The sequence below is a fragment of the Excalfactoria chinensis genome, chromosome 20, assembly GCF_039878825.1.
Source record: "Excalfactoria chinensis isolate bCotChi1 chromosome 20, bCotChi1.hap2, whole genome shotgun sequence".
NCBI classification, from domain to species: domain Eukaryota; kingdom Metazoa; phylum Chordata; class Aves; order Galliformes; family Phasianidae; genus Excalfactoria; species Excalfactoria chinensis.
Window position 1 is genome coordinate 4,196,600 of NC_092844.1, and position 27,322 is coordinate 4,223,921.

General features: G+C 45.0%; 2 protein-coding genes across 3 annotated transcripts; both read right to left on the bottom strand.

Moving 5' to 3' along the window:
- Positions 1-343: 343 nt before the first annotated feature.
- C1QTNF12 (C1q and TNF related 12) lies at positions 344-13,619 on the bottom strand. 2 transcript variants are annotated; one of them, XM_072354366.1, is made up of 9 exons: positions 13,195-13,619; positions 12,224-12,483; positions 8,623-8,742; positions 7,832-7,943; positions 7,278-7,459; positions 3,948-4,056; positions 3,670-3,760; positions 2,109-2,187; positions 344-1,808 (listed from the first exon to the last, which is right to left on the bottom strand). In XM_072354366.1, the coding sequence occupies exons 2-9, from the start codon at positions 12,392-12,394 to the stop codon at positions 1,710-1,712; spliced, it is 963 nt and encodes a 320-aa protein (XP_072210467.1). In that variant the 5' UTR covers positions 12,395-12,483; positions 13,195-13,619; the 3' UTR covers positions 344-1,709. The 2 variants fall into 2 exon arrangements, with proteins under 2 accessions (XP_072210467.1, XP_072210466.1); XM_072354365.1 differs by having other exon boundaries at positions 12,816-13,579.
- A 2,222-nt stretch (positions 13,620-15,841) lies between these two features.
- On the bottom strand, positions 15,842-23,322 carry UBE2J2 (ubiquitin conjugating enzyme E2 J2). Its single transcript, XM_072354438.1, has 7 exons — positions 23,064-23,322; positions 21,406-21,536; positions 21,144-21,184; positions 20,380-20,482; positions 20,128-20,266; positions 19,720-19,800; positions 15,842-18,974 (listed from the first exon to the last, which is right to left on the bottom strand). Exons 2-7 carry the CDS (start codon positions 21,534-21,536, stop codon positions 18,690-18,692), a joined length of 780 nt encoding a protein of 259 aa, XP_072210539.1. The 5' UTR covers positions 23,064-23,322; the 3' UTR covers positions 15,842-18,689.
- Between the last annotated feature and the right edge of the window lie 4,000 nt (positions 23,323-27,322).

Genomic DNA, 27,322 nt, shown 5'->3' on the forward strand with positions numbered 1-27,322 from the left:
ATAGAATCATGAAGGTTGGAAAAGACCATTAGGATCCCCAAGTCCAACCATCAACCCATCCCCACTGTGCCCACTGGGCACCTCCCTCCATGCCTGGCAGCATCCAGAGCTAAAACATTCTGAACAAGGCGATGTTTTCCAACTATAAAGGTTGGAAAAGACCTCTAAGATCACCAAGTCCAACCATCAACTTCATCAACCAGAGGCAGAACGGGTAGAAATAAAGACACAGTGATTCGTCTCCTATTGAGATCGTAGGAATGAAACACAACAAACAGGAGGGAAAAAATAAAGTCGCAAATCCCAAAGCAAAATCTGACAAACTTTTTTTTTTTTTTTTTTTCAGTTCTATAACAAAATAAATTAACTCTGATTCACCAACAGTGAGACTTGGTTCAAATAACCCACAGGTACCGACATACACTGAAACGTAACAACACGTGGAGATTCTGTTGCTGCAAGTCGTGCACAAAATAGCCCAATTTATTACAAATATTCACGCAGAAGAAAATACAGTATAGTAATACAGACTGGGATATAGGCCATGTGCCCTGACTACACCTACTCCACCAAAACCCAATGTAAACAGCCTAATCCTTGTTGGTAGGGTTTAATGATCTTCATGTGAGTTACACGCTTTGTGAAGCCCCAACCATCACTACTGTGGTGAACTGCTGTCTCATGTTTGCACACCTTCTGCTGTCCCCAGGGGTCTTGGTTCTCATCTTATGAAGGTATCTTCCATTCACTGCAGATATTCAAGAAGAGTTTCTGGACTCCACTTGAGGCCCCGCTGCCATCTATATATGAAACTGCTCAACAGCCACTTCCTTAGTTAAGTTGCATCATTGAAAGGCCAAGTGTTGAAGGGAAAAACCCAATGAAATGACAACACCCACAACATGACACCTGAGAGGATGCTGTGTGTGTGTGTGTGTGTGTGACGCAGCCCAGAGCCAAAATATATCTTACTAAAACATAAGAACATAACTGAGGGAGTTCATTGCTAGAACTGATGCCATTGGCCTATCAAAATAAAACTGCGCAGGCAGCGAGGTATTTGGCTTCATCAGTAAGATCAGAGACATACTTAGATTTAGGGAACCACCGTTCAACAGTTCAACCCTTGGATTCCCTTCTTTGAAAACAGGCATTGCTTGAGAATTCAACATGCTACTTGTCTCAGTCTGAACATGAGAGAGGGCTCTACACCATTTACAACAGTGTGAAAAAACAGTTTTGCTGACAAATTCTCATCTCCTTCCTCCACAACGCATGGAACACAGACACTATTTTACTTCCCCTCTCAATCCTTCATTTACAAACTTAAACACCCCGCAATCAGTCCCGAAGACGTGCTGATTACAAGTGTAATCGTGTGAAATACAGTTACAACGAAGGCCAAATCTCGGCGTGCTGTTCGGTGAGCATCTTGGTGAAGCACATATTAAATATTACAGAGTTTGTTTCTGAGTTATAAGTGTATTCTTTTCTCTGTAAGGTGAATGAACTGGTGCGGACCTTGAGAAGCAGCAGCCTCTGAAAGCAAGCTGAAGTATCTGCAATAGGAAAGGCTCGTTGCTCGTTTAAAAAGATGCCAACAGTTACGTGAAGCGGTCTTCAAGAGTCAAAGTAAAGGTTTCTTCAGTCAGATATATGTTGTAAGGCTGTTAATCGTGTTCTTCCCTGCTGCAGTGCTGCAGATGATGCTACGCGCCCATTAACACGCCCATGAAATCGGATCCATTCTGAATGGTGATGGGAGCTCCAGCACTGTTGTCCACAAAGATGGAGGTGTACTGGCCAGCCTGCAGAGCGAGCAAGAGGGAAAGGAAAAGCCATAGAATCATAAAGGTTGGAAATGACAGTTAAGATCATCCAAGTCCAACCCCAGTCCACTCCCACCATGCCCACTGACCACGTCCCTCAATGCCATGAATTGCTACCGCTCCCCTGCCACCAATCCTCTATGGCCACCCTGGGGATGTCATTTAACCTCAATTAACTTCATTGAGAAGGTTACTAACTTTTCCACCTCCTGGTGAGAATTCAGCCTTGCCAGCAAATAACTGCAGACCAAATGTGATTACCAGCCTGCAGAGCCCTACCTGCAGCTGCAGCAAGCCATGCACGTAGACAGTGAAGATCTTGCTGTTACTTTCCAAACCAGCAATGACTTCCAAAGACCTAAACAGTAGCAAAAGAACAATAAACCCTTGAGACAGTCACAACACAACTGACCTTCACAAATCATTCATCCATGTGAGCTGAGTTCCAAAGCAATGGGAAAGCACAGAGCTCCATGACGGGCTGGCTATTCTGAAATCTACCCAGCCACTAGGAGCAGATCCAGTTGTTTTTCCAAACCAACCAACCTCTTCCCTCCCTTTTTTTCCATGGAGGGGTGGAGACGAAACCTAGCAAGTGCAAACGTGCTGCTTTCACCCCCCCACCCCCTCCCCTTGCAAGGAAATAATGTGCACAAAAGGTAGGGGCAATTTGGCCCAGAGAGAGCAAGCCACTTGGCACCACCTTGATTGAAGAGCTCCGTCTGTGTGTCATATCCTGCCAAAGCCTCACTTGGGTGGGAACTTCCCACCATTAATCTCTTCTACTCCAACTGCCTCTGTGCTTCTCGGTTTCCATTTCTCTCAGCCGAAAGCCCTCAAGGCTCTTTCAGCTCCCTAAAATGAATGACTGCATACGTAGACATCCCCAGGAAATTCCACAAGCACGGGTAGCAGTTCGGCTCATGCCAACAGAATGTCTGTCCAGACAGGTTCCCATCCCTCCACCCATCTTCCTTCCATCCCACCGACCAGTCACACTCTCACCCACTGTAAGAGAGAAATGTCTTTCACAGAGCCAGTGCTCATCTCGCTTTATAGACTCAAAGAATGACAAAGGTTAGAAAAGGTCTCCAAGATCCCCAAGCCCAACCCCAACCCATCATGCCGACGTCCCTCAGTGCCCATCTCCACACCTGTCTGGGCAGCTGTGCCACTGCATCCCTGCTCTTTCTGATCCACACAAGAGCTTCCTATTAATTAATTCTTGTGCCTGCGTTTATCAGAACAAGGAAGCTCTCCCAGAAAAACTGAGTGCCAACAGGCACCCCAGATTGCAAGCTCAGGTCAAGGTCTTTACTGCGCTCTGAGTCACAGAGGATAAGTGAGGTTGAAGCAGCCAGCCCAGCAGCAAATTCATAGTCTTGTTGGCTTCAAGCTGTACCATAAGTCATGTTATGGTGCTGTTACAAGGGTTGCACTTGAAGAGCTGATCTGCACAACCCTATAAAGGCCATTTTCCCCAAATCCAGCCCCAACCAGAGACAGCGGCCACTCTACCCAAGCAGCACTGCCCTCTGCTGGGTGCATTTCAACCCAACCCACAGGTTCTCAGCCTCCTTTCTCCAAGCAATGCATGCTAAACTCATCCTGAGCAAGCTGACCTTCCAATACAGGGCATTTACGTGCAACAGCTGAAAGGATGATATGTTCTGTCAACACACACAGTGTTTATTCATCTATTTAGAGTACTTGACACCATCCACTGAAACATTACGAATCAAGAAGGAAAAAGAAAAGCACAAAGCCTGAGGGCCAGATGGAATCCATCTATTCAGAAAAGTTCTATGAGTATCTATGGTTTAAAATGGCAGTCACTCACGTGTATCGGTGGCACAGAGATTCAATGCAGATCAACACTCGGACGTTATCTCTGGCTCGGAGCTGGACTTTGCTCTTCAACTCACTGTGATCTGTGGAAAGCAGTGAAATAAACACAAATATCCATCACACAGCAACAATCACTTGCTGGCGTTCGGTTCAAAAGTAATAGCGCGGCTTCTTAGGAAATCCCAAACAATTTAGGATATGGCACCAAAAGGAGAGCTCATTGCAAAGGGCCGCCATCAACATCATCAGCTCTCAGAGGGCAGCACTCACCAATGTGGACGTTGGCTGAGAACTGGTAGATGCCAGACACGGGTGCTGTGAAACGCCCCGTTGCCAGGTTTAACCCCGTCCCCCGGAGAAAAGCTCCTTTGGCCAAAGGCTGTAAAATAAACAGAGCAGATCTTGAACAAGGCCCCGTCGGTCTCAGCAATTACATCTACCCATGAAAAATGAAGCACTTTACATGCACAAAACAGAGCTGAAAAATCTGCAAGGCCGTTGCCATTTTCCCCCAGATTTTACCTTCCAGATGAGCTGTCTCTCAGTATTTGATGCCCACCAAAGGCAAATCAATCAACGGGGGATCTGAAGGAACCCTTTTTTGCTCACTGCCCAACTCATCTAACTTAACACAGCAGAGTGAACACAATTCAATCTCTGAGGCTCCTTCCAACCCAAGCCATTCTATGACACCAGGGACTTTGCCCAAGACTTAGGCCTTTAACAGCAGTTCTGTTTGCATATCTCAGGCTGGGCTCGCTGCATCTATATGCTTTGCTGGTTGTGTTGCCTCCACTGAGCCACAACACTCTCCATTATACAAGCCAAGAGATCCCTACTAATACTACCTGAAAACTCTTAGATGAGGCCAAGCAGCCCCCCCAAGCCTACAAATCTAGAGTCTCATACAGTTTTTGCAACGCAAGTGCATAGGAAACAATCATATGGGTCTCCAGAGCCTTTCAACCCATCTCATGTATAAGTCAGACAGCTCTGATGCTATTAAGATCAACTGTTTGGATTCTTACAGACTCCACATTTAGTTTCCAGCCTCGGATTCTACAGAATAGGCAAAAGCCCAGGGAAACAGCATGCAGATTCTGCTCTTGCAAGGGAGCAGTCTTAAGTCAAACTCACAGCAGATTATCCGACTTAGACTAAAATAAACTCCACAAGAAATGTTTATTGTTAGTTTTGGCCTGTCCAGTATGAGTTCGTTAGAGCTGGGGAGAAGCAGGAGGGGCTTCCATGGGCCAAGAAAGCGCATTAGCCAGACTCTGCTTCCACCACAAGGGCGTTCTGTGCAGTGTAAATGCAATCCCATGAATGCTGTCTGGAGGGATTTGCCCTGCATTGGCCCTGAGGAACAGAAGAACACAAAAAAGGAACTCATTTTCTCTCTGTCTATACGTAGACAACCTAAGAGCTAACCTAACAGCACAGACTACGTGACAAGATTGCTGCCATTCTTATGCTATCACTATGCTGTCATTTTTGGTAATGCTATGTTTGATTTGCATCAGGATCCAAGCCCCCTCTGTGCAAAACTGCATTGTTAATTCATTCCTTTCCTGTTACAGCTATTAGAGGAATCAGAGACTGAATTCCAAAACCACTGGATGGGCATGGAAGGCAATTGTAGGCACCAGTAAATTATCACTGATAAAACATTCCTGTTCCTTCACGCCTTCTGTGGCTTTGTTATTCTTTTGCTCATAGAAATAGACGGCGCAAAGGGTTGGTTCTGAGAAGGGAGAGGTTTCTCTGGGCAAAAATATTCCATTAAACTCCATGCCAATTAGAGTTTTCTCTTGTATGTGCTGAGAAACTACTTGTGCACCAGTTATTTCAACAAGCAAACCCAAAGCAAACAAACAAGTGAGCATCCAGCCATGCTCTACAAACCAAGATCAGCTTCCCTTCCTCAGCCCATCTCTTATTCTTATGTCTCTCTCATACACTCCAAATCTTATTTCCAAGTTGAAGGTAATAACCACGCACAGGGAACTGAGATGTGAGCTCAGCTTATCAGTGATAAAGGCTGTGGGAAGTAGTGCACTGAATTTGTTATTGCAGTTAACCCAGCTGGTACAGCAACCACAGGTAGGCAGAGATGTGCAGGAAGGCTGTATCAATTTTAGTTCCAAATATGAAGTCATGAGACTGAGAGGAATGGAGCCTTCGTAGAGTTAGGATGAGAAAAACACCATGCTATCTGAATGCCCGAGGTTGGAGCAACACAACACCCTAATGACAAAGAATAGGAGTGCAAAGAGCAGGACTGCTGGTCCCTCTCTCAATGTTCTTTTCCACTTAACTCAGGACACCTTGGGTAAGTTCCAAAGAGTTAGATTCAGCCTCCTGTCATCTCATTGGGAAGTATCACACCGTTGGCTTCTTCACACTATTAAACCGACAGGGTGGAGGGGAGGGGAATTCTCTCCTCTTGGACTGTCGAAAGACAATGTTTTCATCTTTGTGGGAGCAACCACCGTCTCCCTCCCAGTCGAATTCCCCTATATCACAACACAAGCTAAAACCAGATACTTCTTGTCCCGGAGCTGAAATGAAAGGCTGGCATCCAGAGCCCTGCCAGCCCTCCCACATCAGCTTCAGGGCCAGAAGCAATTAGAAAGGAGCTAGGCATACGATAACAAAGCATGGGAAGTGTCAGCCTACGCACTGATTGCTGAGATGTCTTTATTCACATTTTCCCTCCTAATTAATGAGGCAGCAGATCTCTCTAGCCCTGCCTACACTTCAAGTACAATCTTGCCTCTGTGCCAGCACCCACAGTGCTGTCAAACCAGGCTTCCGCAAGAGTCTTTGGGAAAGATCCAGCAAAGCACCCAGAGCAAAACCTCTGCCTCCAGTCTCACTGCTGTGTCCCAGCAGCAAAACCACTCCATAGGAAAGGATGTGCTGGACAGGATTCTTCAGAGATGAGGCAGTGCAGTGGGGAAGAAAGCTTACTTACTACAAAGGCAGGTTTTAGCTATTACTCTGACATTTGTTAGTCTTCTGTCAAACAATATGTAAAGACTTTTAGCACGGAGACTGAATCATATGACAAAAGGATGCCTCTTACTCTGGGCTCACATATCTATCACCAATTACTGCTCTGTGCTTCTGACTCTTCTCTACATCTGAAGGTCACTCTGGAATAAAATAAGGTTTGCAGTGAAAAAAAGAACAGGTCCCTCAGATCAATGCCAAATGTGGACAAGTCTTTATCATTAACCAAAATAGAAGCTGACTGCTGTTTAGAGCTGCAGGACAGCCACCTGCACAGACTGCTAGAACTTCAATAAGAACCGTCTTGAGATACAGCTGGGCTACAAGAGAGAAGGAAAGCCTTGAGTTTGTTTGGAAGGAGAAAACTTAAAGCTAACTGCCCACCCCACTGCAGTTGAGCTTTAGGGCTGTAATCACCACATAAGATTCAACTTCTCAGTCACAAACAAGGCAGTGTGATGTTTGTGGGCATCCAGTCTTGCCTTTCAGGAAACACCTGGCAGCCCTGCAGACCAGGGGAACTACAGCTCATCTACACACAGTGGCTGTTGTGTTGCACAGGTTCGGTCTGTAATCTCTTCTCACCGACTGGAAGTTCTGAAGTTCTACCAGGGTCTTTTTATCTACAACGACTTGTCCTTTTAGCTTGCAGTGGAACGCCTCCTCTACGCGTCTGTAGGGTGAAACTTCCTCCAAGGAGAGAAGGAGTGGAGGCAGCTGGCTGGGATGTGCTGAAATTGCCAATGATGCCCGACGCTCAATGGCTTCTGAGGAGAAAGAAAGTACAGGGGGAAATAAAAGGCTTAATTTAAGAGCCTGGTCTACGAAGCCATCAGTTGTGTGGTTAGACTTCTCTACACTCAACTCTTCAACTTGAACTGAACCATAGAATCATTCAGGTTGGAAAAGACCTCTAGGATCCCCACGTCCAACCTCAATCCATCCTCATCGTTCCCATTGACCACGTCCCACCATGCTACATCTCTATGGCTCTGGAACACCTCCGGGGATGGGGACTTCATCACTTCACTGGGCAAACTTCAGTCAGCTAGAGCTAAACATTTGCAAAACCACTTCTTTATTTGCTGTGGTGTTTACCAAAAGAAACAAATCACAACAGCTCAAAACAAAGCCTTTACCTTTTAATATCTCCTTAAACTCCTGCAGCAGGACTTCGCGGGTGACTTCAGCACCAGGTGCTCCTGGGGGACCCTGGGGACCTGGAGGCCCTGGAGGCCCAACAAGACCACGCTAAGGAAGGAACCAAAGGAAAGCACAAGAATTAGAACCAGGCCATTGCATATGGGCAGACAACAAGCTCTCCCAGCCATGAGCCAGGAAAGCTACACAGAGCTTGAAGGTGGTAGTAGGAACATGAATCAGTCTTGTCAGTGCTGTTTCCATGTGTATCATTCCCTTGGAGTTTCATCAGTGCATGAAAGCACTCCTGCTATCAGCTGATTGAAAGGTAAAAGGAAGGCATTAAAAACATATCCGATATTTGACTAAGCAGCAGATGAGAAGTACGCACAGATGAGCAGTAATTCATTAAACTGCAATAAGTTATTTTTCCATGCCTTGGTTAGTAAATCCTTTACTGAAGTACAGTTTGCACTTCATCTAGCGGAATAAAAATGTTAACTTTATTTCTACTGAGCAGAGAAAGAGAAAGGCTCAGCCCAAGAAACAGCTGGTTCAAACCAAAGCAAGCACTGACAGTAGAGTTCACATACACTCATCTTAACAAGCATACAGCACTTACTGCCTCAAACTCCTCCAAAATACCTTGAGAAACTTAAAGGGAGGGGGGAAGGAAACACCACTCTGGGGTGGGAAAGCAAAAGCTGGAGCACACAACACCTTGAGTAACAGCAGTGGGAAAGGAAGACATGGTGCATGTTTGTGAGCTGATGGCAGTGCAGGGACCTACTAATTTCTTGTCTTTGCCTTTGCATTTCCTCTTAGAGGTGTTGCCATCATCTGGGCGGTGGACAAAGGAGATCCAGGTCCGCCGCGGGTCTGTGATTCGAGGGTCTGGAGATTCGAGGATCTGAAGAGAAATGAGAGCAAACACTGATGAAATCAGCTTAATTTGGCCAATTCAGGAACTCCAAGAATGGAAAGTATCCAGACCAGACAGATATCTGCCACCTAAGCCAAACCTCTGATCCAAACATACAGCATTTGAGAGGACAAAAGGTTCAGGGAACACCAAGGGAAGCTCACTTTGAGGAGAAAACACCACAATCTGTATGATATGCATGGAAAAATCCATGCAGAATCAGTAGGGGTGGAGGTAAATCTGAGCTTCCTGCTGGAGCTCCAGTGGGAGGATATACAGAACGCTGATGCTTCAAAGCTGAGCCTGGAAAGCTCCCTCCCGGCTCTAGGCCAAGGCAAGGAGATTCCCAACCATTTTGCCATATTGGTAATGTATTCCCCACTGTAATTAATCAGAGTTACGGTTAAACAGTCTCCCTAACATGCTTAAATTGAGCATGCATCTCAAAACAAGCAGAACAAGCTATTGATACCCATCTAGTTCATTATTTCTGTACCCAAATCAGTCTCCAACAGACTTTCTATGTTTGTAACAACACTGACAGCCAGCTGGCGATTGCACATTTTGTTAAGGGGTACCAGCAAGTTCTTCTCATTCATCTTCACTATTTCTACTTACAGCACACATTGGCTTTTTCAATTGCTTTTCACATTTCCCCTAAATTACAACCGCCCCCCCCAGAAAACAGCCATGGCACTCCCCAGTTTCTCCTTCCCAGGGATGACTGACAGTTAAAATCAATGTTCCATCCTTGTGGTATTATTATTTAATTACTACGGCATGCATGAGCAATCCCAGCAATAAGCATGCAAGCCTCTATTTTTCTTGGCAGCGGCCGCCTGCAGCAGCCAGAGACCTCACAGCCAACTCAGGTATCAGTCAAGGCTGGGAACAGCCCTGGAATCCCAGCAGAGGGGACCTGTCCCTCCTGGGCTGCTGTTTGCAGAGCAAAGTTTGCAGGAATCCAGAGGAATTCTCATGGTAAGTGCAGCGGAATCAGCTTAGTCCTTATCGCTTTAAGCAGTGCCTCTAAAAAACAACTGAAGCGCTGCCAGCAATTTTTAATCAACTTTCAATCAGCTCTTTTTAACACGGCTTTGGAATCCGAATACAACAGCAGTGATCACTTAGGAATGATCGTGTGACCCCAACAGGAGCTCCAGCTGCCTCGCATCGTTGCTGCAGACCAAAGTGAAATGGGCTGAAGCATGAATAGAAGGAAACGCTATGAGCAAGACAGAACTACAGTGACTTGACTTGGCATTTCAATTATGTTGATGTATATGTTATACATCCGATAGACCCCAACAAGAGCACTGTCAGCTTCACTACGAAACGGTCAACCGCCGATTTCCTCCGGTAGCCTGTTTTATTTGGACCTGGTTAAAAAGTGACAAGTCCCATTTGTAAGCACGAAAACCCCCGTGTTGGCCACTGCTAAGCCCTGATTGTGCACACCCTTGGTTATTAACGAGATGTAAAACCAAGGTCCTGACCACTTGTGGTTTTCAAAAGATCTCTCAAGAACTTTCCTGAGTGCAGAAGCGTTAGGTTCGGTAGCTCAGCCAAATCCCAATTGGGATCAGGTTATCTACATCCCCACTGCGTTCTGTGATAAAAAGGAACCTTTATTTCTCTCAATCTCACAAAGCTCCTTCTCTCCCCTTGAGCACCCCCCAAATGCAATGAATCCAATGGAGCAGCTGTTGGGATCGTGACTGTTAAAACTGCTACAGGTGGTAGAGAACCCTTCCCTTATGCTTTGGAGTGCCTCAGAGTGGTGCTTTCAGGGGAAATCATATTTCAAGGACTCTTTGTCCACATAAGCATGTACTAAACTGAAAAACATTACATCATCAGAAACCCCATTGAAGGTAAAATCCCATTGACCTCCAATCATCATGAGGATGGCTGCTTTGCACGTCCCCAAGGATGGACACTCAACAGCCTTTCTGCTCACCCTTCTCCAGTGATTGATGGCTCTCACAGTAAAGATGGATTATTTTCTCTTACATTTAAGTGGGATTCCTGTATTTCAGTTTGTACCCATCTCCATCATCCCCTCTACTTCAGCATGAATGCACTCAGCTCTGCTCATAGTCAGCACGTTACCTGGATGCTCCACCAGGCAATGCTTAGCCCAGCTCTCTCTCTCTCTCTCTCTCTATATATATATCAGTGGCTCATGCACTGATGGTGTTGACACTTCACTCCTGCTCTGACAAACCTACCAGCTGGCCATGGAGCCTTCCAAGGTAAACACAGCCTTCATTTTTACAGCACGCAGCCCTCCCAAAAAATAAAAGGATTCCATCTTTCCTGTTACGCAGTGCAGGGAAATAGGACAGCGCTGTTGTTCCTGTGCATCCCTTCACCAAGCAGAACTGCTCACAATGTTCAGAAGCAATACTCGAGCCTTGGAGAGATTTCAAGCAGAAAACCACATTGCAGAATTGGGGGAGTGCGTATCAAGCAGAGTTCACAAGCGTTTACAGCAGAGATTTGGGTTAGTCCCATCCTTACGAAACAGAACCTGACCGTGCTGAGCTCTGCAGCTCTCACAGTGCCAAACCTTTGCCATGGATATTTTAAAGCACAGCATTTCAACACAGAAACTGCAGCTTCCAACCCATGTCTGTGTTAATGAACACCCCTGACTGAGTTTCTTCCAGCAGTAATACATGTGTGACTCTATCAGCATAAACCAGGACCGGACCCTGCTTCTGCCATCAGAATATATCCTGCATCTGGTCCAGTGTATTTCACCACAATCAAAATGAATTCCAAAGCAGACTGGAATGCATCTGAATCAGATCAATATCTGCCTCCTGTGCAGAAGGCGAATGAAGCAGTTGTAGAGAAAGTGAAAGAAAGCAATTGAATGTAGGTGCCTCCAGAACTCAGCATGTATACAAGCTGTCCTGACAAAGCCCTGCAACAGACAACAAAAACCAGCACTGCCTGCAGTCCCCTAATGATCACTCCAAGTGCAGCAGCCAGCTTTTCTTATACAGAGGACTGTTCCCAGACTTGCCCAACCTTAACCAATTACTCTCACAATAGCACTGAATGGGACGTTTAGAATGTCAGACCGATTGTTCCAACGTGCCCCCCCCCCCCCCCCTCCATGCCCCAATTTTTGACAGGTTGTTCCTCAATTGCTATAGTGACTGCCACCCCTAATGCTTGTGATCAAAGTCGTGTTCGAAAGGTCACCAGGGACATTTCTGTATGAGCAGTGAGGGGTTAGAGGCAGTGTGACAGGGGACACTCCCTCTGGTCTCAATGTTGCAGCCTCCCATTCCATCCCACTCCTAACCTTAGGACCTGAACTCCCCTCCTACTCCCATGGATTCTATGCAGACTTTCATCCTGCAGCCTGGGCTGACCCCCCCACCCCATGAAGATGAACCACCATCACATCGCTGCCAAAATGAGTTCAACCAAGGGTTGACAACGTACCACCTACCTTGGGATGCCCGTGCAGCTCCTCGCTGTTGGATAGGGTGGCATTGAAAGGCTCTGTGTACTGATTGGGTTCTTTCTTCATCTTTCTCTCTTTCTTTGCTGCCGTGACTCTGAAGAGGCAGAACTGGTGGCAAAGCAAAGTGGCCACAAACACCCAGGTGCAGCCCTTCATTTTGCAAAGGGAGGGGCCAAGTCAGGAAGGGCACTCTCCAAGCACAAAAATCTTCACCACCAATAAGAGGTACAGACACAGACTTCTCTCTAGAAAAAAAATAATAATATAAAATACAAAGGTTAGAGCTACTAAAGGCAATCCTCTGGGCTATGCAGTGCCAAACGAGCAGCATGCATGGACGTGCTGGGTTGCTGGAGAGAGCTCTGTTCAAGCAGGACACATTGAAACGGTATAGATAAACTTGTCTGCAAATCTGGCTTCACTCGAAGGCAGAGGTAAGTCCATTCAGGCTCCTGAAGCTTACATAAATACAAGGGGCCCTGGGAAGCCCTGCCACCCACCTTGCAGTGTCGCTCCCCCTCCTCAACCCCCCCTTCGCCCCCCACACAATAAGTCTTCAGCCTCGATTAAAACGCACTTAGCTACGAAACCCAGAGAAGTCAGATTGCTCAGGGCAACAGTTGCTCAGGTCGGAGCTGCCGACACAAACTCATTAGGAGGGGGGGCTGTTTGGTTGCTCCTCTTCAGGAAAAGGTTTCACTTTCTGTCATTTAAGGCGCTGTGTTCATTGCAAAGCAGGCACAATGAGGTCCCATCCATCCTCCTTCGAAGGACACCTCAGTGGTAAGTCCTCATCCTGTCCTGGCAAGGAGCTGCCACCCAAAGTTGCTACGGTCACCGCTCTTCTGCAGAGGCTGAGAGCATCCCTGCCAAGTGCTCAGCCTTCTAGGGACAAAGTCAGTTCCTCACCGATCACACAGTTAAACCAGGGATAAATAAAGAAGCTGAGGGTGTACCTCGGTCCATGAGGAGCAGATAAAGTTTTCCTCGGTTTAGCTTCTCTCCCTCTTTAGCTGGGTTTGTCTTCACTTCAATGAGACGATGAGCAGTGAGTCCTGATGGCAGCTGTCAGGATGCAGGAACGTGTGCCTGGTTGTCACACCTGGCAGGATTTCAGGTACCTCCAAAGCATTGATCACTGATGTGTCCACGCTGCTCCTTTCCCAGGCTGTAAACTGGCAAAGCCCTCCTCAGCTCTTGCTCTACCTCAGCAAATAAAGCACTTCTTTCCTGAACGAGTTTCCATCAACTTGAAGGGAAAAAAAAAAAAAAAAAAGGAGGAGGGATCACATTCTAATGAGCTGTCAAGCCTATTCTCTTCACATTCCTATTAGACTCACTGATAAGTGGAGCTGGCCTGTGTGCCAGGCAGATTTAAATCAGTGCCCGCTCCCTGCTCCCTCCCCTCAGCCCTGTTCTGTACCTCCCCTTCATTATCTCTGAGAAATCACCATCTCTCTGGGCAGCCTGTGGAGCTGTACACGAGTGTGGGGCAGTGCTTAAATGCTGTGGCTTGGGATAGGCACTGAGCATCAGATGCTTTGCCCTGTGCTGGGTGAGCTGCGCTCCACACACCTGAGTCCCACGGGTTCAATGGGGGCTTTCTGTTGTATTCACAGAACTGGGGGATGGGCTCTTCATTAAAATGAATAGAAAACCAAAAAGAGAAACGCATCTACAAATGTTTCACGTGGGAGGTATCTGGCCAAGCTGATAAGCTTTGCTTCTTGCTCGAAGCTGAGAACAAACAGCCTATTTCTCTCTGTAACACCAGGATGCACAAATTCATCTCAGCTTGTACTTGTGTCATCCAAGAGTGACTAAATGTGATGCCAGGAAGCAACAGGCAGGCTTTAAAACCTCCTTATCATGCCTCCTGTTACCCAGGTACAACAATATAGCTCTTCATTGGCCTTTAAGAGCCACCCATCAGCTCTTCTGTCTCAGGGAAACCAAAGCATCAACCAACCCAGCACAAAAAGCCAAGAAATCTTAAGTGGAAAGAAGGGAAGAAAGTGAAGATTGGGAAAGAGTGAGAGCCAGAAGGGGTGCTGGAGAGAAGCTAAATAGTTAACAGCATCTCACCCCTCCCCCAAGCAGCTCACATTCCATCAAAACTACGTGGCAGACTTTATTTGTTAATAATATTTAACTTTCTTTGGCGCCTTCTCATACTTAAGCCTCTTTTTTTTTTCCCCCCCCTTTTCCAGGTTAGTTGTAGACAAGCCATGAATTTGTAAAAGTGCACTCGATGACACATTAATAGGACGATCTGTCATATCGCAGCTAAACAGCCTGACAGATCCACACACCGGGGCATGAAATGACATTCAGAGTTGGAATGGGGAAATCGCTTTTTTGGTCTGCTGGTGCCGTCTGCCCTGCAACATCCCCATCCTCATGCCAAGAGCTCAATGCCAAGGCTGTATCCTCGGATTTGGGGCAGGCAAAGCTCCTCAATCCACCACAACAAACCTCCTTTGTGGTTTTCTTAGGGCTGCAACAAGTGTTGGTGTTTTCATTGCCTCCCCTCCAACTTTAAATTCACTGCATTGCTTGTACAACTGCACACCTTGCTGCGCTTATATCGCTGCTGCAACAGTTCCAAAGCACCTGAGCACCTAGAAGAGCATGGAACCTGTCTGCAAAATAATAAGCTGCTCAGAAGTGCACCATTGCACATTAATTGGAGTGATTCAGAGTACACCATCAGTTCTGCATGAGGAGGGATCTCAAGCAGAGAAAGGAGCCATGCAGCAAGCCATGCACCATTTGTAAACGCTGCATGAACTGTGCATAAAGCTGGAAAGGAAGCTGAAAAGTCAGGCAAGAAACTTGTTACTACACCCCTCATCCCCACTTACACAATCTGCCTTTTACTCACAGTAATCCCACATTCCCTAATTACAATAATACACAAAAAGCCAGGATTCTCTGCACTGCACCCAGTGCAGTTATAAGGAATAGCAGCTAAGCTTTGGTGCAGAGATGAGGAGTTCTGAAGCCAACACATTATGCACGTTACCCTTTCATTGACACCCACAACTGCTTCATAAACAGATCAAAACCTGAAGTGCTCCTATGGTAGATCCCTCAGGTGAGAATCTGCAGCTTCCCAGTGCCAACCTGCTATAAACTCAATTTGAGTGGAGCAATATACAACAGCTGTTAGAACAAACCTAAATACAACAGCAGACACAAGAGCTGCTTCGGAATGAAAGCACACCATCTCAGACTTGTTTCCTTCTGCAAAACACTCCATCCAAGCTGCCTGCACTGTGTTCCAGAGCACCTCTTTGCTTAGATCTCTGTGTGCTTCCCACCACCACGTGCAGTCCCAGCCATTCAGCTGCCTCTCACCCAAAAGCAAATGGAATTACCACCCCACCTGGTGGCAAGCCCATAGAAACGACCAGACTTCTTCCTTTCTGGGCTTTTCAGAGCACCCCAAGTCCAAAATAAGGTTGTCAATGTGAAGTGCTTTCCACTAATAAAAGGTTCCTAGCGAATCCTAACGTGTTTTTGCTTCCTATGCTGCGTATATCCATCATTTAGATTCCTTTCCAGCGGTCCATTGACCAGAAACAGTCCCACAGAACATTTAAACTTTATCATGAACGTTTATTATGAACGAACAACTTTACAATGCAGTCATTTCTACTCCTCAGTACATGCTTGAAGTGAGGTAATTCCTGTGTCCTTGAAACCTCAGGGGGGAAGAAAAGACTACACATAAATCCAGGATCATTAAAGTCATGAGATCTTTAAAGGCCAGCATTGAAACGTCTCACAATTCAAGTTGCAAAACTCTCCTGCCATCTTACAGCCATCTGTGAAATTGCAGAATGAAAGTGAAAGGGCAACCATTGGTTCCAATACCACACACTGAGGGCCAGCTCTTATTACATCAAGTAACGCACTGCTTCAGGGCATGGTAACATTTTTGCATGGCAAAGAATGGTTTACTCCACCTACTGACTTTGGTAACAAAAAGATCAGATACTGCATATTATTATAAATGCTTTTAGAAAGAAAAACAACAACAAAATGACAAAACGACACAAAAGGGAATAAATCTTCTGTTACCAAAAGCAAGGAGCAAGGACACATATGGATATTCTGTGAAGCCCAAAGTGCAAGGGTTTGATCAGATATTGCTGCTGGCTTTCAACAAATAGCACCCAAAACAGATGTCCAATCTCTCTGAATCCAGGGTACTGGAAACTGCCAATGCAAAGTAAGGTTTGGGGTTTCTTTGTTGTTTGATGAGATCACACCATGCCCAGGGGCTCCTTGCCTTTGTCTTCAGTTATGTGGACAAAAGATTTTCCATAAGATAAATATAGACAACCATTCACAAGCTTCTGTCTGTAGGCGACGTCAATGGTTAAAAATAAAAAGGCATTGTGAGAACACAAACACGACTGAATGATAGGAAGATCTGTGAGGCAGAACAGCCTCAGCTAAAGGTCCATCTGCTTTGAGGAAGAAAATATAAATACAAATCACTGACAAGCCACCTGGAAAACCCTGTCACTGCAAGGAAGACTCGACACCCCTCCTTCCTTCACAGTACCTCCACACTGACAGAACTAATTGCTTCTAGATACACGTAGAATTGGTGCTTCTCCTTTTAACAAGAGCTGATTGCGCACACACACACACAAGAGGCAAATTAGAGTTATAAATAAGATTTGGTAAAACCACAAAATCAAAAACCTATAAATATATTGTAAAACCCAGCCTTCTCCACATCCCATCCCATCCCTCCCTCATCTCAGTAAGATCTACTTGAAGATTTCTTTAGTGTAGAGCTGTTCTGCTAGCTTTGATAATTCCTACCTAGTGCAGAGGATTGGTCACGCTTATTGAAGCTCTAAACTGCACGGCTCATTGGTTTATCATTTAGTTTTGCTTACAACTCAAGATACCAAGAGAAGCAGAGAGAGAACAAATCTGTAAGGGAAAAATAGAACAGTTTAAAATATGAAGCTTAAAGTACATGAGGTAATATTGATTGGGCTCTTCACAACGGCTAAAAGACAAAGCAGTTGGAGGCTGAGCTTCTTACCCTGCTTATCACCTTTGTTGTACCATTGACAGCAAGTGCACCCTCCCCAGATGACAAGACATCACTGCCAGTTTTAAAAGGCACGGTATGTTCGCCTCTGGAAAAGCATTTAGGTAAAACTAAGCAGGAAAAAGAAAAGCAGGATGAGTTGAAAAAGTCACTTCAGGCTTTCAAACTATACTCGCAGCTTTGCTGTCTTATTCGCAACCCTGTAACCTCACCAACAAACTGCACTGCTCTCTGCAGAAGAGGAACAGAGACAAACTCAGAACAAGAAGCCAAAAGCTTCCAAAAAAACTTAGGAAAAAAAAACAGTAGTTGGGGCTTTGTGGGTTTGTTTGTTTTGCTCTGGGATTTTTTGGCCCATTCTCAAGTAAGCAAGCAGAGCTAATGCCAGGGGTTCAGTTCCTTCAGCTTGTGACACTTCAGATTAATTAAGCAGACACTGAAGCTCATTTGTTACTCAGACAAGACTTCACAAGGGCTGGGTTTACCTCATTGTCTAAAACCCAACAATTCCAGAGGTTTTCTCAATAGGTCATCAACTCTCCATTGGTCTGTGAACTTTTATTATTTCCAACAGTGGCACCACCTGGTGATCACAACAAAGTATTACAGTTCTCAAATATAACATCTCCCCAAATGGAAATCCCTAAATGAACGACTCCAAAACAACACCGGCTACCTGTATTCCCACTAAAGAGCAATTCAAACACTCTCTGGCTAACCATTCCTACAGGCTGACAACCGCACCCCCCCCCTTGTAGCCCAAATAAGACCTCCAATTACACGGTGACAATTTAGACAGCACATTAAACACGCACGGTGTTATTCTCCCCACTCATCTAATCACTACCGACTAGATATGCAATGATGTTCATCCTATTATAAAAATGAAAACATCTATCTTCTGTAGCATCAATGTCCACATGAACCAAATCCTTATGAAGCCTGCATCTTCTCCACTTGACTCATTCCCAATTGTGTACAGACTCTTTCCCTAATGAAACTAAAACGATATGCGCCACGTGTGAACTCTTAAAAGTTGTTCAATGAAGTAAAAAGCTTTATTTGGCTTCCGATTTTCAAATCTCAAAAGGAACAGATGGAGAAGTGCTATAAAAATCAAAGCACTAGAAATGTCGGTGCTTCATCAATAATGCTTTGACTTGACAACGGGATCTGTGAGCAGAACTTCATTTAGTTTTCTGACTAACTGAACGTACTCCACTTTCCAAACGCAAGACATGAGCCAACCAAGATTTTACCTGTAACTTGGTAACACAAATGTTTATCCCAGTGTCAAAAAGTCAGATGCCCAAAAAGTCCCACTCACTCAGCAACTACATCTAATTTGGTCTTGGATTTCTTTTATTCTCCTCATTCTTGTGCTATGCTTCTCAGTACATACTTGACTGTGTAGGCGAAGGCTGCAAAACCAACTATAACAAACAAGTTCGCCAGAGCTCCACCTAAGAGTCCATGGTTACGGTTGGCCTGCTGGAGGCCAGGATGGTTGGCAGGAGCCAATGGAACGTGCCCGTTAAGAAGGGGGATTCCATTCTGACCGTAGTGTGCTTCCCCATCAGGGACAACATCTGGTAAAGGGAGGGATGGAGGTCTGCTGTTGAGCTCTTCTTGTGCTTTCTGTTTTTGTTTAATCTCCTGGAGAAAAAGAAGAAAGAAGAGAATACCTGAAACTGACAGCGGTGAAGCTTTTGTGTGTTCTGAACAGACTTCAGAACCTCAGTTCTTACAAGGTCAGATACACAAAGGTTAGTCCTACTCCACATGACTGTAAATTACTGGCATCATAGCCATGTCTGCTGCACACGTACCAGTCAAGGCTGTAACAACAATACTAAATACTAAAGGCTGTTTATGAGGGTGAACAAAGGGGGATGGTCTTAAAATGAAACAAGGGAGGTTTAGGTTGGGTTTTAGGAAGAAGCTTTTCGTACAGAGGTTGATGATGCACTGGAACAGGTTGCCCAAGGAGGCTGTGGATGCCCCATCCCTGGAGGCATTCAAGGCCAGGCTGGATGTGGCTCTGGGCAGCCTGGGCTGCTGATCGGCAACCGTGCACACAGCAGTGGGTTGAAATGAGATTATCATTGTGGTCCTTTTCAACCCAGGCCATACTATGATTCTATGAGTCTAAATATGTCTTGCGATTCCCTAGACAGGGGATCTTTGTGTAACAGCAAAACAGTCCAATTTCAAGATTCAAGCTTTTAATTCTTCCACAGTGCTAAAGTGACTTTTAAAAGGCCTCTAAGGTTGATAAAAGTAGACAGATCCAAAGACATTTAAAGACAGATCTAAGTCCTAAACTACTTGCTTACAGATCTACACAGAGAAGGTGAAAAGCTACAGAAAAGCAAATTACTACATGAATGAATGCCCCTACCTCCACCACTTCAGGGAAGAGCTCACAAAAGACTTTATCTTTTAAATTGAATGCTAAGCTTTGTGCAGCGAGTTGTCGTTTCTGTGAAGGAAACAAGAATTATGAGCACATAAATAAAATACAGTTCTGGTTCCTCCCCACACAAATGGTAGAAACTGGTTAGTTAACACTTCACACCATTTACAACTGCATACCCATCAATATTATTCTGTACACTAGGCATTTCTAAACTCAACCTACACTCTAACGAGGCCTAAAACGGCCTCGATTCCCAGAGCAAAACAACCCACTCACCACATGCAGCAGATAAGATACCAAAATATCAGCTGTCACTGTTGTGTTAACCTGGAGGTCACAGCCAGTAGTCCGTGAACTGCCAAAAGGTACATCATGCAACGTGGAACTTACTGCAAACTCTGACGTCTCTATGCTGCCCAGGGTGGGACCCTTTTCCACCATGAAACTAAGGAGGCCCGTCAAGATAGTTGAGACTGACCAAGCTGGATTCCACGTATCCGGGTGGAAATCAGTGATTGAAAGACATAACCTAAAACAGTAAGACAAAAGGGCATTTTATTTTTGTCATTGAAACTGCTACATGCTTTACATATTACAAAAAAATGGTGTTTATTGCTTTAAGTGTTAGAAGAAAGTCCTTACCTTGTATTACACTTAAACCTTCCATTAGGTGTAATCATATAAATACTAGGAGGTTTAAAAGGAAATTCTCTGGGGAATATTAGTTTCCCATGATAATAGCCACCTGCGTTACACAAAGAGATGAATTACTTATTTTGCATTAAGATGAGGTACTCAGATTGGGCTAAATAAAACCCTCTATTTGTTTCCTTCTCCTCACACTACAGAGATGAAGCACATCATTTTGTGCTTCTAAAACAACCCACACCTGGCAGCATATTTACTCTGGAGACAATTCAACCCCATCTGTATTACAAACTCTATTTTCTGTTTTCTAGTCTGTAATACATTTAAGGAACATCAGTCAAAGCATATTTAATACAACACAAGTTCATAAAGACAATACAGCTCTCGTTCAGTGAGAGATGCTCATGTAATAAGGCGTAAGGAAATCATCCTAAAAAACCCTAAGAGATGAAACATTAGCAAAATGAGGTGTTTTGAAGTTACCCTGACTGTCCTCAAGCGAGCTCCCTCACTTGAAAGTTATTTATCTTCAATTTAATATGAATGTGCTTTCACTACCATACAAAGAGAAAAATTAACAGTCGTATCCCTCTTTCCAATAAGGTATCATACCAGTCACAGCCTGCTTTCCAACTGCATTCATAGTTTTCAGGTCTATTTACCATAGCTGTGCTTTGCCCATTCAAATAGCCATGCAATTATTGAGACATGCCAACCACAATGCAAAACACATGCACGCTTTTGCTTTATGCCTTTACCTTCATAAGGAGTTGTTTCAGGTCCCCGGACAACATAGTGCCTAAGTCAAAGGAGGAAATGCAAAGAGTGTGAGAGCCATTAAACAATCAGCCATCCACATCACTAGAAAAATGAAGACTAGGATCGCTTTAAGAAGTTTCATATGCCACCTCCCAAAACCAAGACTCCCCTACAATCTGTAGGGGTGTAGGAGTCAGACTTGACGACCTGGAAAATCTTGTTCTCTCCACAAGTGCATGAACAGTTTGTTCTAAGTCTTACCATTCAAGGATATTAGATGGGAGGGGTTCTGCACAGATATAAGGCACTGGATCTTTCTTAATTCGAAGGTAGTCTTGTTTAAGTCTCTGTGTTGCTGTCGTTGGTGCTCTCTTATTACTGTTGTTGCTCATCTAGTTTTCAAAAAATACATACAAATACAATCTCAATACAGGTATAGAGCTATTATGCTTTCCTGAATACAGCTCCAAATTTCTGCAATATCTACCAGACACAATATGTTTTTCAAAACACAGTTACCATAACTTTTAAGTAACAAGAACCATACACAGTCTTAAGCAACACACACCCAAGAGAATCTGTACAAAACGCTCCCCCCAGAATCCTGCTATGTAAATATGGGCACAGAATTGCTATCATGAGAATCAGCTGCACTACAGGACCCACTTCAACTGTTAACAGCCATTTCTGGGCTTAGGCTGGGCACAAACCATGGCCATAACATTTTACAAAGCTTAGTCTTTATCAGTAATTCATTTCCCAAATTAGTCGGAATATCTACGTGTGATTTACATTCATTTGCTCTTTTTATCACAAACAGAAAGAAAAACACAGTAATCGTATTACTGACTTTGAGGGGAGGAATTTTAAGTTCAATCCTGCTGCCTGCTTAGGGTTCAATCAAGCTTAAGAGAACTTCTGAGCCAGATTATTACAAAGAACTTCATCCAAATGAGGCAACTCAGTGGGAAGAATGGGAAATCCACTTTGTTTTCAAGACAAAGAATCTATCAGCCCTTACAATACATCTACAGAGCAGTCATCATTAGTAACTGCTACTTAGCTCACTTTCATTCAAAGAAGTATTACTTGCAAGTCAGCTTCTTTCAGGGCTCTGGAAATCCAGGGGAAAAACTAGAAAGGTTTAACAAACACTTTCTATAAAGACCTAAAATGATTTTCACATGTCATAATTCCACACTAGGAAATACCTTAAAGCTTTTTACTCAATTTGATACACTCAGTGAAGTATATTTCTAGAGTATATTTATATTGCTAACAAATACATGCAGTCAGATACACAAAATCCTCCTCAAAATTAACCTGGTTTTCCTTAAAAGAACAGTGAGTCACTTTAACATACAGTATTTTTAATACACCTCTTTAAATACCCACGAAATAAGTACTAAAGAAGGCAGCTTCGACTCGAAAGCTCAGATTAAATCATACCTTTTAAGAACAAAAAAAAAGGGGAGCTTTGTAATAACGCCCTTTGCTACAGTGAGCAAAAACACAATGAAATCGTCCAGGCTAATATATAACTATTGGGGTTCCTGCACCACTTACAGCCTTTTCTGAAGGATCCTTTGTCTTTTAAACGCTAAAAACAAGTCACAACGTTTACAGAAGCCACCACAGCACCTCGATTTCCCCTTCTCTATAATGCAGCTCACCGGTAGAAGCTGGAAAGCAAAAGGCATTGCCGGGACAGCAGCACGACTCCTAAACCCGGTAGGGCGAACCGGGAACTAAACCGAGGCCTTTCGATCCCAACCCAAGTATGGGAAGGCAGCTCCCAAGAGGCTGGACAAGAAGGGAAGCACCGAGGTACAGACCTGCCCTCAGCCCGGCTCCGGGCACCTCGAAGCGGAGGATGGGAAGCCCCCGTTTCTTGAGCTCGTCCCGCAGGCCCCACTCACCTCTCCCTGCTATAGCAGGCCCCTCCACCGCCGGGTCGCTCCACCGGCCCGCAGCCAGCGGCCAAGCAAGTGAAGCAGAGAGGGGAAAAGAGCTGAGAACGGACAACGAGCCAGGCCGGGATGAGCCGGGCAGGACAGGGCCGAGACCCCAGCGCCTCCCGCTGCGGTGCGACCGCTGCTTCCAGCCAAGATGGCGGCCCGGCGAGGCGGAGCCGGCGTAGTGCTGCCTGCCTGCTTCCGGAAATGAGCCACTCTTATTTCCGGGTGTGCGTACTTCCGGGTCAGCTGACTTCCGCTATCCGCTCCACCACAGGGGATGCTTCTCCTGTGTACCCAATAGAGGGCGGCAGGAGCCTGTAGGCCTGTGGGGCCTGTAGGCCTGTGGGGCCTGTAGGCCTGTGGGGCCTGTGGGGCCTGTGGGGCCTGTGGGGCCTGTGGGGCCTGTGGGGCCTGTGGGGCCTGTGGGGCCTGTGGGGCCTGTGGGGCCTGTGTAGGCCTGTGGGGTCTGTCGGCCTGTGTAGGCCTGTGGGGCCTGTGGGGCCTGTAGGCCTGTGTAGGCCTGTAGGCCTGTAGGCCTGTGGGGCCTGTAGGTTTGGCCCAGTGTTATGATACAGACTGACCCCATTCCTCACAGTCTGAGTGTGCATTCGGACCTGGAGATCTCCCTGACCAAGGGATCTATGTTCCGCCTTCCTGAATTCCCTTCTTAAATTTCGAGTGCATGTGAGGTGCTTCACTTCCAGGCCTGCCTATGACCAATTGATGCCATTGGTATCCAAAGGCTTTGTTGCCTTCCATCTGAATGCAGTTCCATTGACAGATGTGGCTCTATCTCCAGCTGAAGGCTCTCATTGCCCTAAGGACCATTTAGTGAATGAAGCTGTCCTCTATGTTTCATCTAGAGGTAATTTCTTGGTTGGAAGTTCCAATGTTATTTATTTGCCTTTAGTTGAAGCACGTGCGCTTAATCACTTGGTGAGCGTCACCCATTTCGAGCTCTCCGGATTAAAGCAAGCAGCAAAAGCCAAACGTGAATCATAATCCATTGTGTTCCGTAATCACTGCTGTTATGATAGTGATCAATGCTGTTCATTTATAGGTCAGGTGAGTATTTCCAGGCATCAGACTTCTGTTGGGTTTTACCTCGTTTTCTATAGACATAAATTGGAGGGGCAGCAGGTAATCTGCTGGCCTCAGGATGACCCAAATAAAAGGACAGGTAATTTAGCCTGAGCACCACAGGTGGAATCCTCAATAAACCTGCTGAACCCAAAGCTTTTATTTGTTTCTCCTTTCTGCTTCCTCTCCTGCCTGATGAAGGACAGGATGACCTCCTTTGTGATGATTGACGTGGAGCTATTAGTACTTAACAAATTCATTCCAGCGTGTTTCTGAGTCAGAAAGAGCAAAGGTCACTCCTCTTCCTGGTTTATTCCCCTGATACTAGATAACGAACTCCATCACCAGGATTCTGTTCCCATTCACCTCTCCATACTGTGCTTCCCTAAGGATAATTGGCACACAGCTATCAGTGGCCATGAGTGGCCTAATGACATCACCAAGAGATGAGCTATGGCATACCAGTTTCTCTTTATTGTTCATCACTTTCACTCAAAGCCTTTCACTGCTTCCGCATTTGACATTTGTGTGATTGCCTTTTATATCCAAAGTGCAGCATGCCTGGTATTAGAATGTTATTATGCTATTACTTTGCAAGATGGATGTATGCTTTCAGAAGCCATTAGAAAGGCTGTGGTTTTGTTGCTGTTGAAATCCCATTAAAGGGAGGTAATCCTTACAGTTAATCATTCTTCATGGAGATTGTTTGGAATTTCAAAGCACATTTTTGTGTCCAAACATTTATTTTCTTCCTTCCTCTTTTAAAATGACAGTTTAGTCCTGCAGTCAGATTAAGGCTGAATGGAGCAGCAGTTTGTCTTTGGTGAGACACAAAACGAGCCTTGCTGGATGGTCTGATTTGCTCATTTCTTTCAGCCAACATTCCTCTGCATGACCTACAGGTATTGCCCCCAGCACAGCTGAGCCTTTCAATGATGAAGTGTTTCCTGCCCTATAGAGGTCACTAAGCAACACAGATGACTTTAGGATTTATGTCTGCCAGCGCAGACTCTGAGCAAGCTGAGAAATAAATATATGGAAGTCATTATCAGAAATAAGACGGCAATGCAGCTCAAATAACACCCAGAATAACAGCACGGCATCCCATCTCACAGTTTACACTGAATATTCATGACAACGTGTCCCAGAGAATCTTCCCTTGAGGGGTGCTTGGGGCATATTCTGAAGTCTGTGACAGATTAAAGTGAGCCTGCTCTTGTTCATCACAACAGCAAGAAAATACAGTCTCACTTTATTTGCACTCCAATGTACTCTTTAATGTGTAACAGATATATATAGCAGATGACATTCTTGAACAAAGAACAAACCTAGCCGCAGGGGGAAAGCAGGGCATGGGAAGCAGAGGATGTCTTGAATGGAGTTTCACAGGTAATTGCTGCTGATCTATCAAGTCAAAGTCGATGTTCAGGCTGTTCGTGTTTGCTGCCAAAACCTTCTGGAAGACTCCACTGAGAAGCGCCAGAGGTGGAGAGGAGAATCAGGGTGTTTTATGTTAAGCTACTTTTCAATATTAAGTAATAAAAAATGCATTACTTACATTATTGGCTCCACTATCAGTCCTTGTGTGATGAGGGAATGAATGTGTTCTGTCAAAAGGAAGAGGGAATCTGAGGGGGAAAAAATACATTAAGTAAAGGAGAAAGCCTCCTTGGTGTACATTCACTTCTTTATCTGTAGACCTCTGTGCTACAAATGGATCCAGAAGTGAAAATAATCTCTGGATCTTATCCTCTTATGCTGATGAAGTGGTAAGAAAGTCTGTTATGTTAAGCAATGTGTGTTGCAAGGATCTCATTCGATGAGGCTGGAAGCTAAAAGCCCAAAGATACGGGGTCTGATGTGTGGAGTTCCCATTGCACATTGCTGGAAAATACCTGCAGGGTTGTTAATTGCACAAAGAATTCTGTTTGTTCAATGCAGGAGTAGTGAGTAGTGTTAAAGTATCAGGTGAGATCTAGGAATATGTCTTAAAAACACGTTTAAATGCTACAGCATGACTACTACCCATCCTGTTGCAATTAACAAGCAGTATCAAAGCAATAGTCATCATCATGCTTACATGGCAGCTTACATCACCAAAGCTTTATACAAACACCAATTAACCCTCTCAATAATGCTGCCAAGTGTCATTACACCTGTTTCAGAGATGAAGCAACAGAGAGAGGCACAAAGATTTGCCCAAGATTGTACAGCAAGAGAAAAGTTCAAGAGCTGAAGGCTCTCAGATTGGCGTTTCCTTGCACGTGCTTTGGCAGACTCTGCCCTTGTCTGTGGGTGGAGGGTCATCTTTGTGGTCCCGTAGATGGAGCAAAAAATGAAATCTTCACATTGCATTTGTTTCTTGTTTTGGATAACGTGCCACTCTTGGCAAGCAGAAAGCCTCCAGCAAATAGAACTTAGTGTTTGTATGGGGAGGGTTTGGAGATTTCTGCCTTTGGGTGGGTTTTATATAGTGACAATCCATCTCCTTTTGGTTACAGACCATTCCTGGTCTAACTTCTGGGGGCTGCTTGGGGACTTTTTATGGAGGATTTCCCTTAGTGCTGACCACACAGGTCAGACTGGGAACATTTGGGCTGTTACAGTAGATTATTCATTCCACATTACTCATGGTTACGTACAGGTTTTGGAAGCCATGTGGCAGCATTTCCACTCTTTAATTGGCTGATAAAGTTGTCCTGAACATGGAAAAAAAAAAAGAAAAGCAGATGACTAAAGGCAAATCTTAGGGCTTACCCTTTCAGTGCAGCGTTTTCTTTATGAATAAGCACAACCCAAACATCACAGCAAACAGACTGTGCAGGTAGTTAAGGACCTCCTAGTATTTGTGTCTGAGCAGCCTTTCCATCCACAACATCTCCCAAGGATCAGCCTGAATTCAGAGAATTATTGCTACACCTGTAAAGGTTTCCATTGCTGAGCTGGCTGTATGTTTACCATGATGGCACCAGCCCTATGGCATGGTTGGACCCAATTACCTTAGTCGTCTTTTCCAACCTTAAGGATTTTAACTAACTCTCAGGCACGGACAGATGTGCTCATTAGGGGGAGAAAAGCAACCTTCAGAGGCTGCTGATGGAACATATAGCATTGCAGCTGAATTTAACCGAAAAGCATCC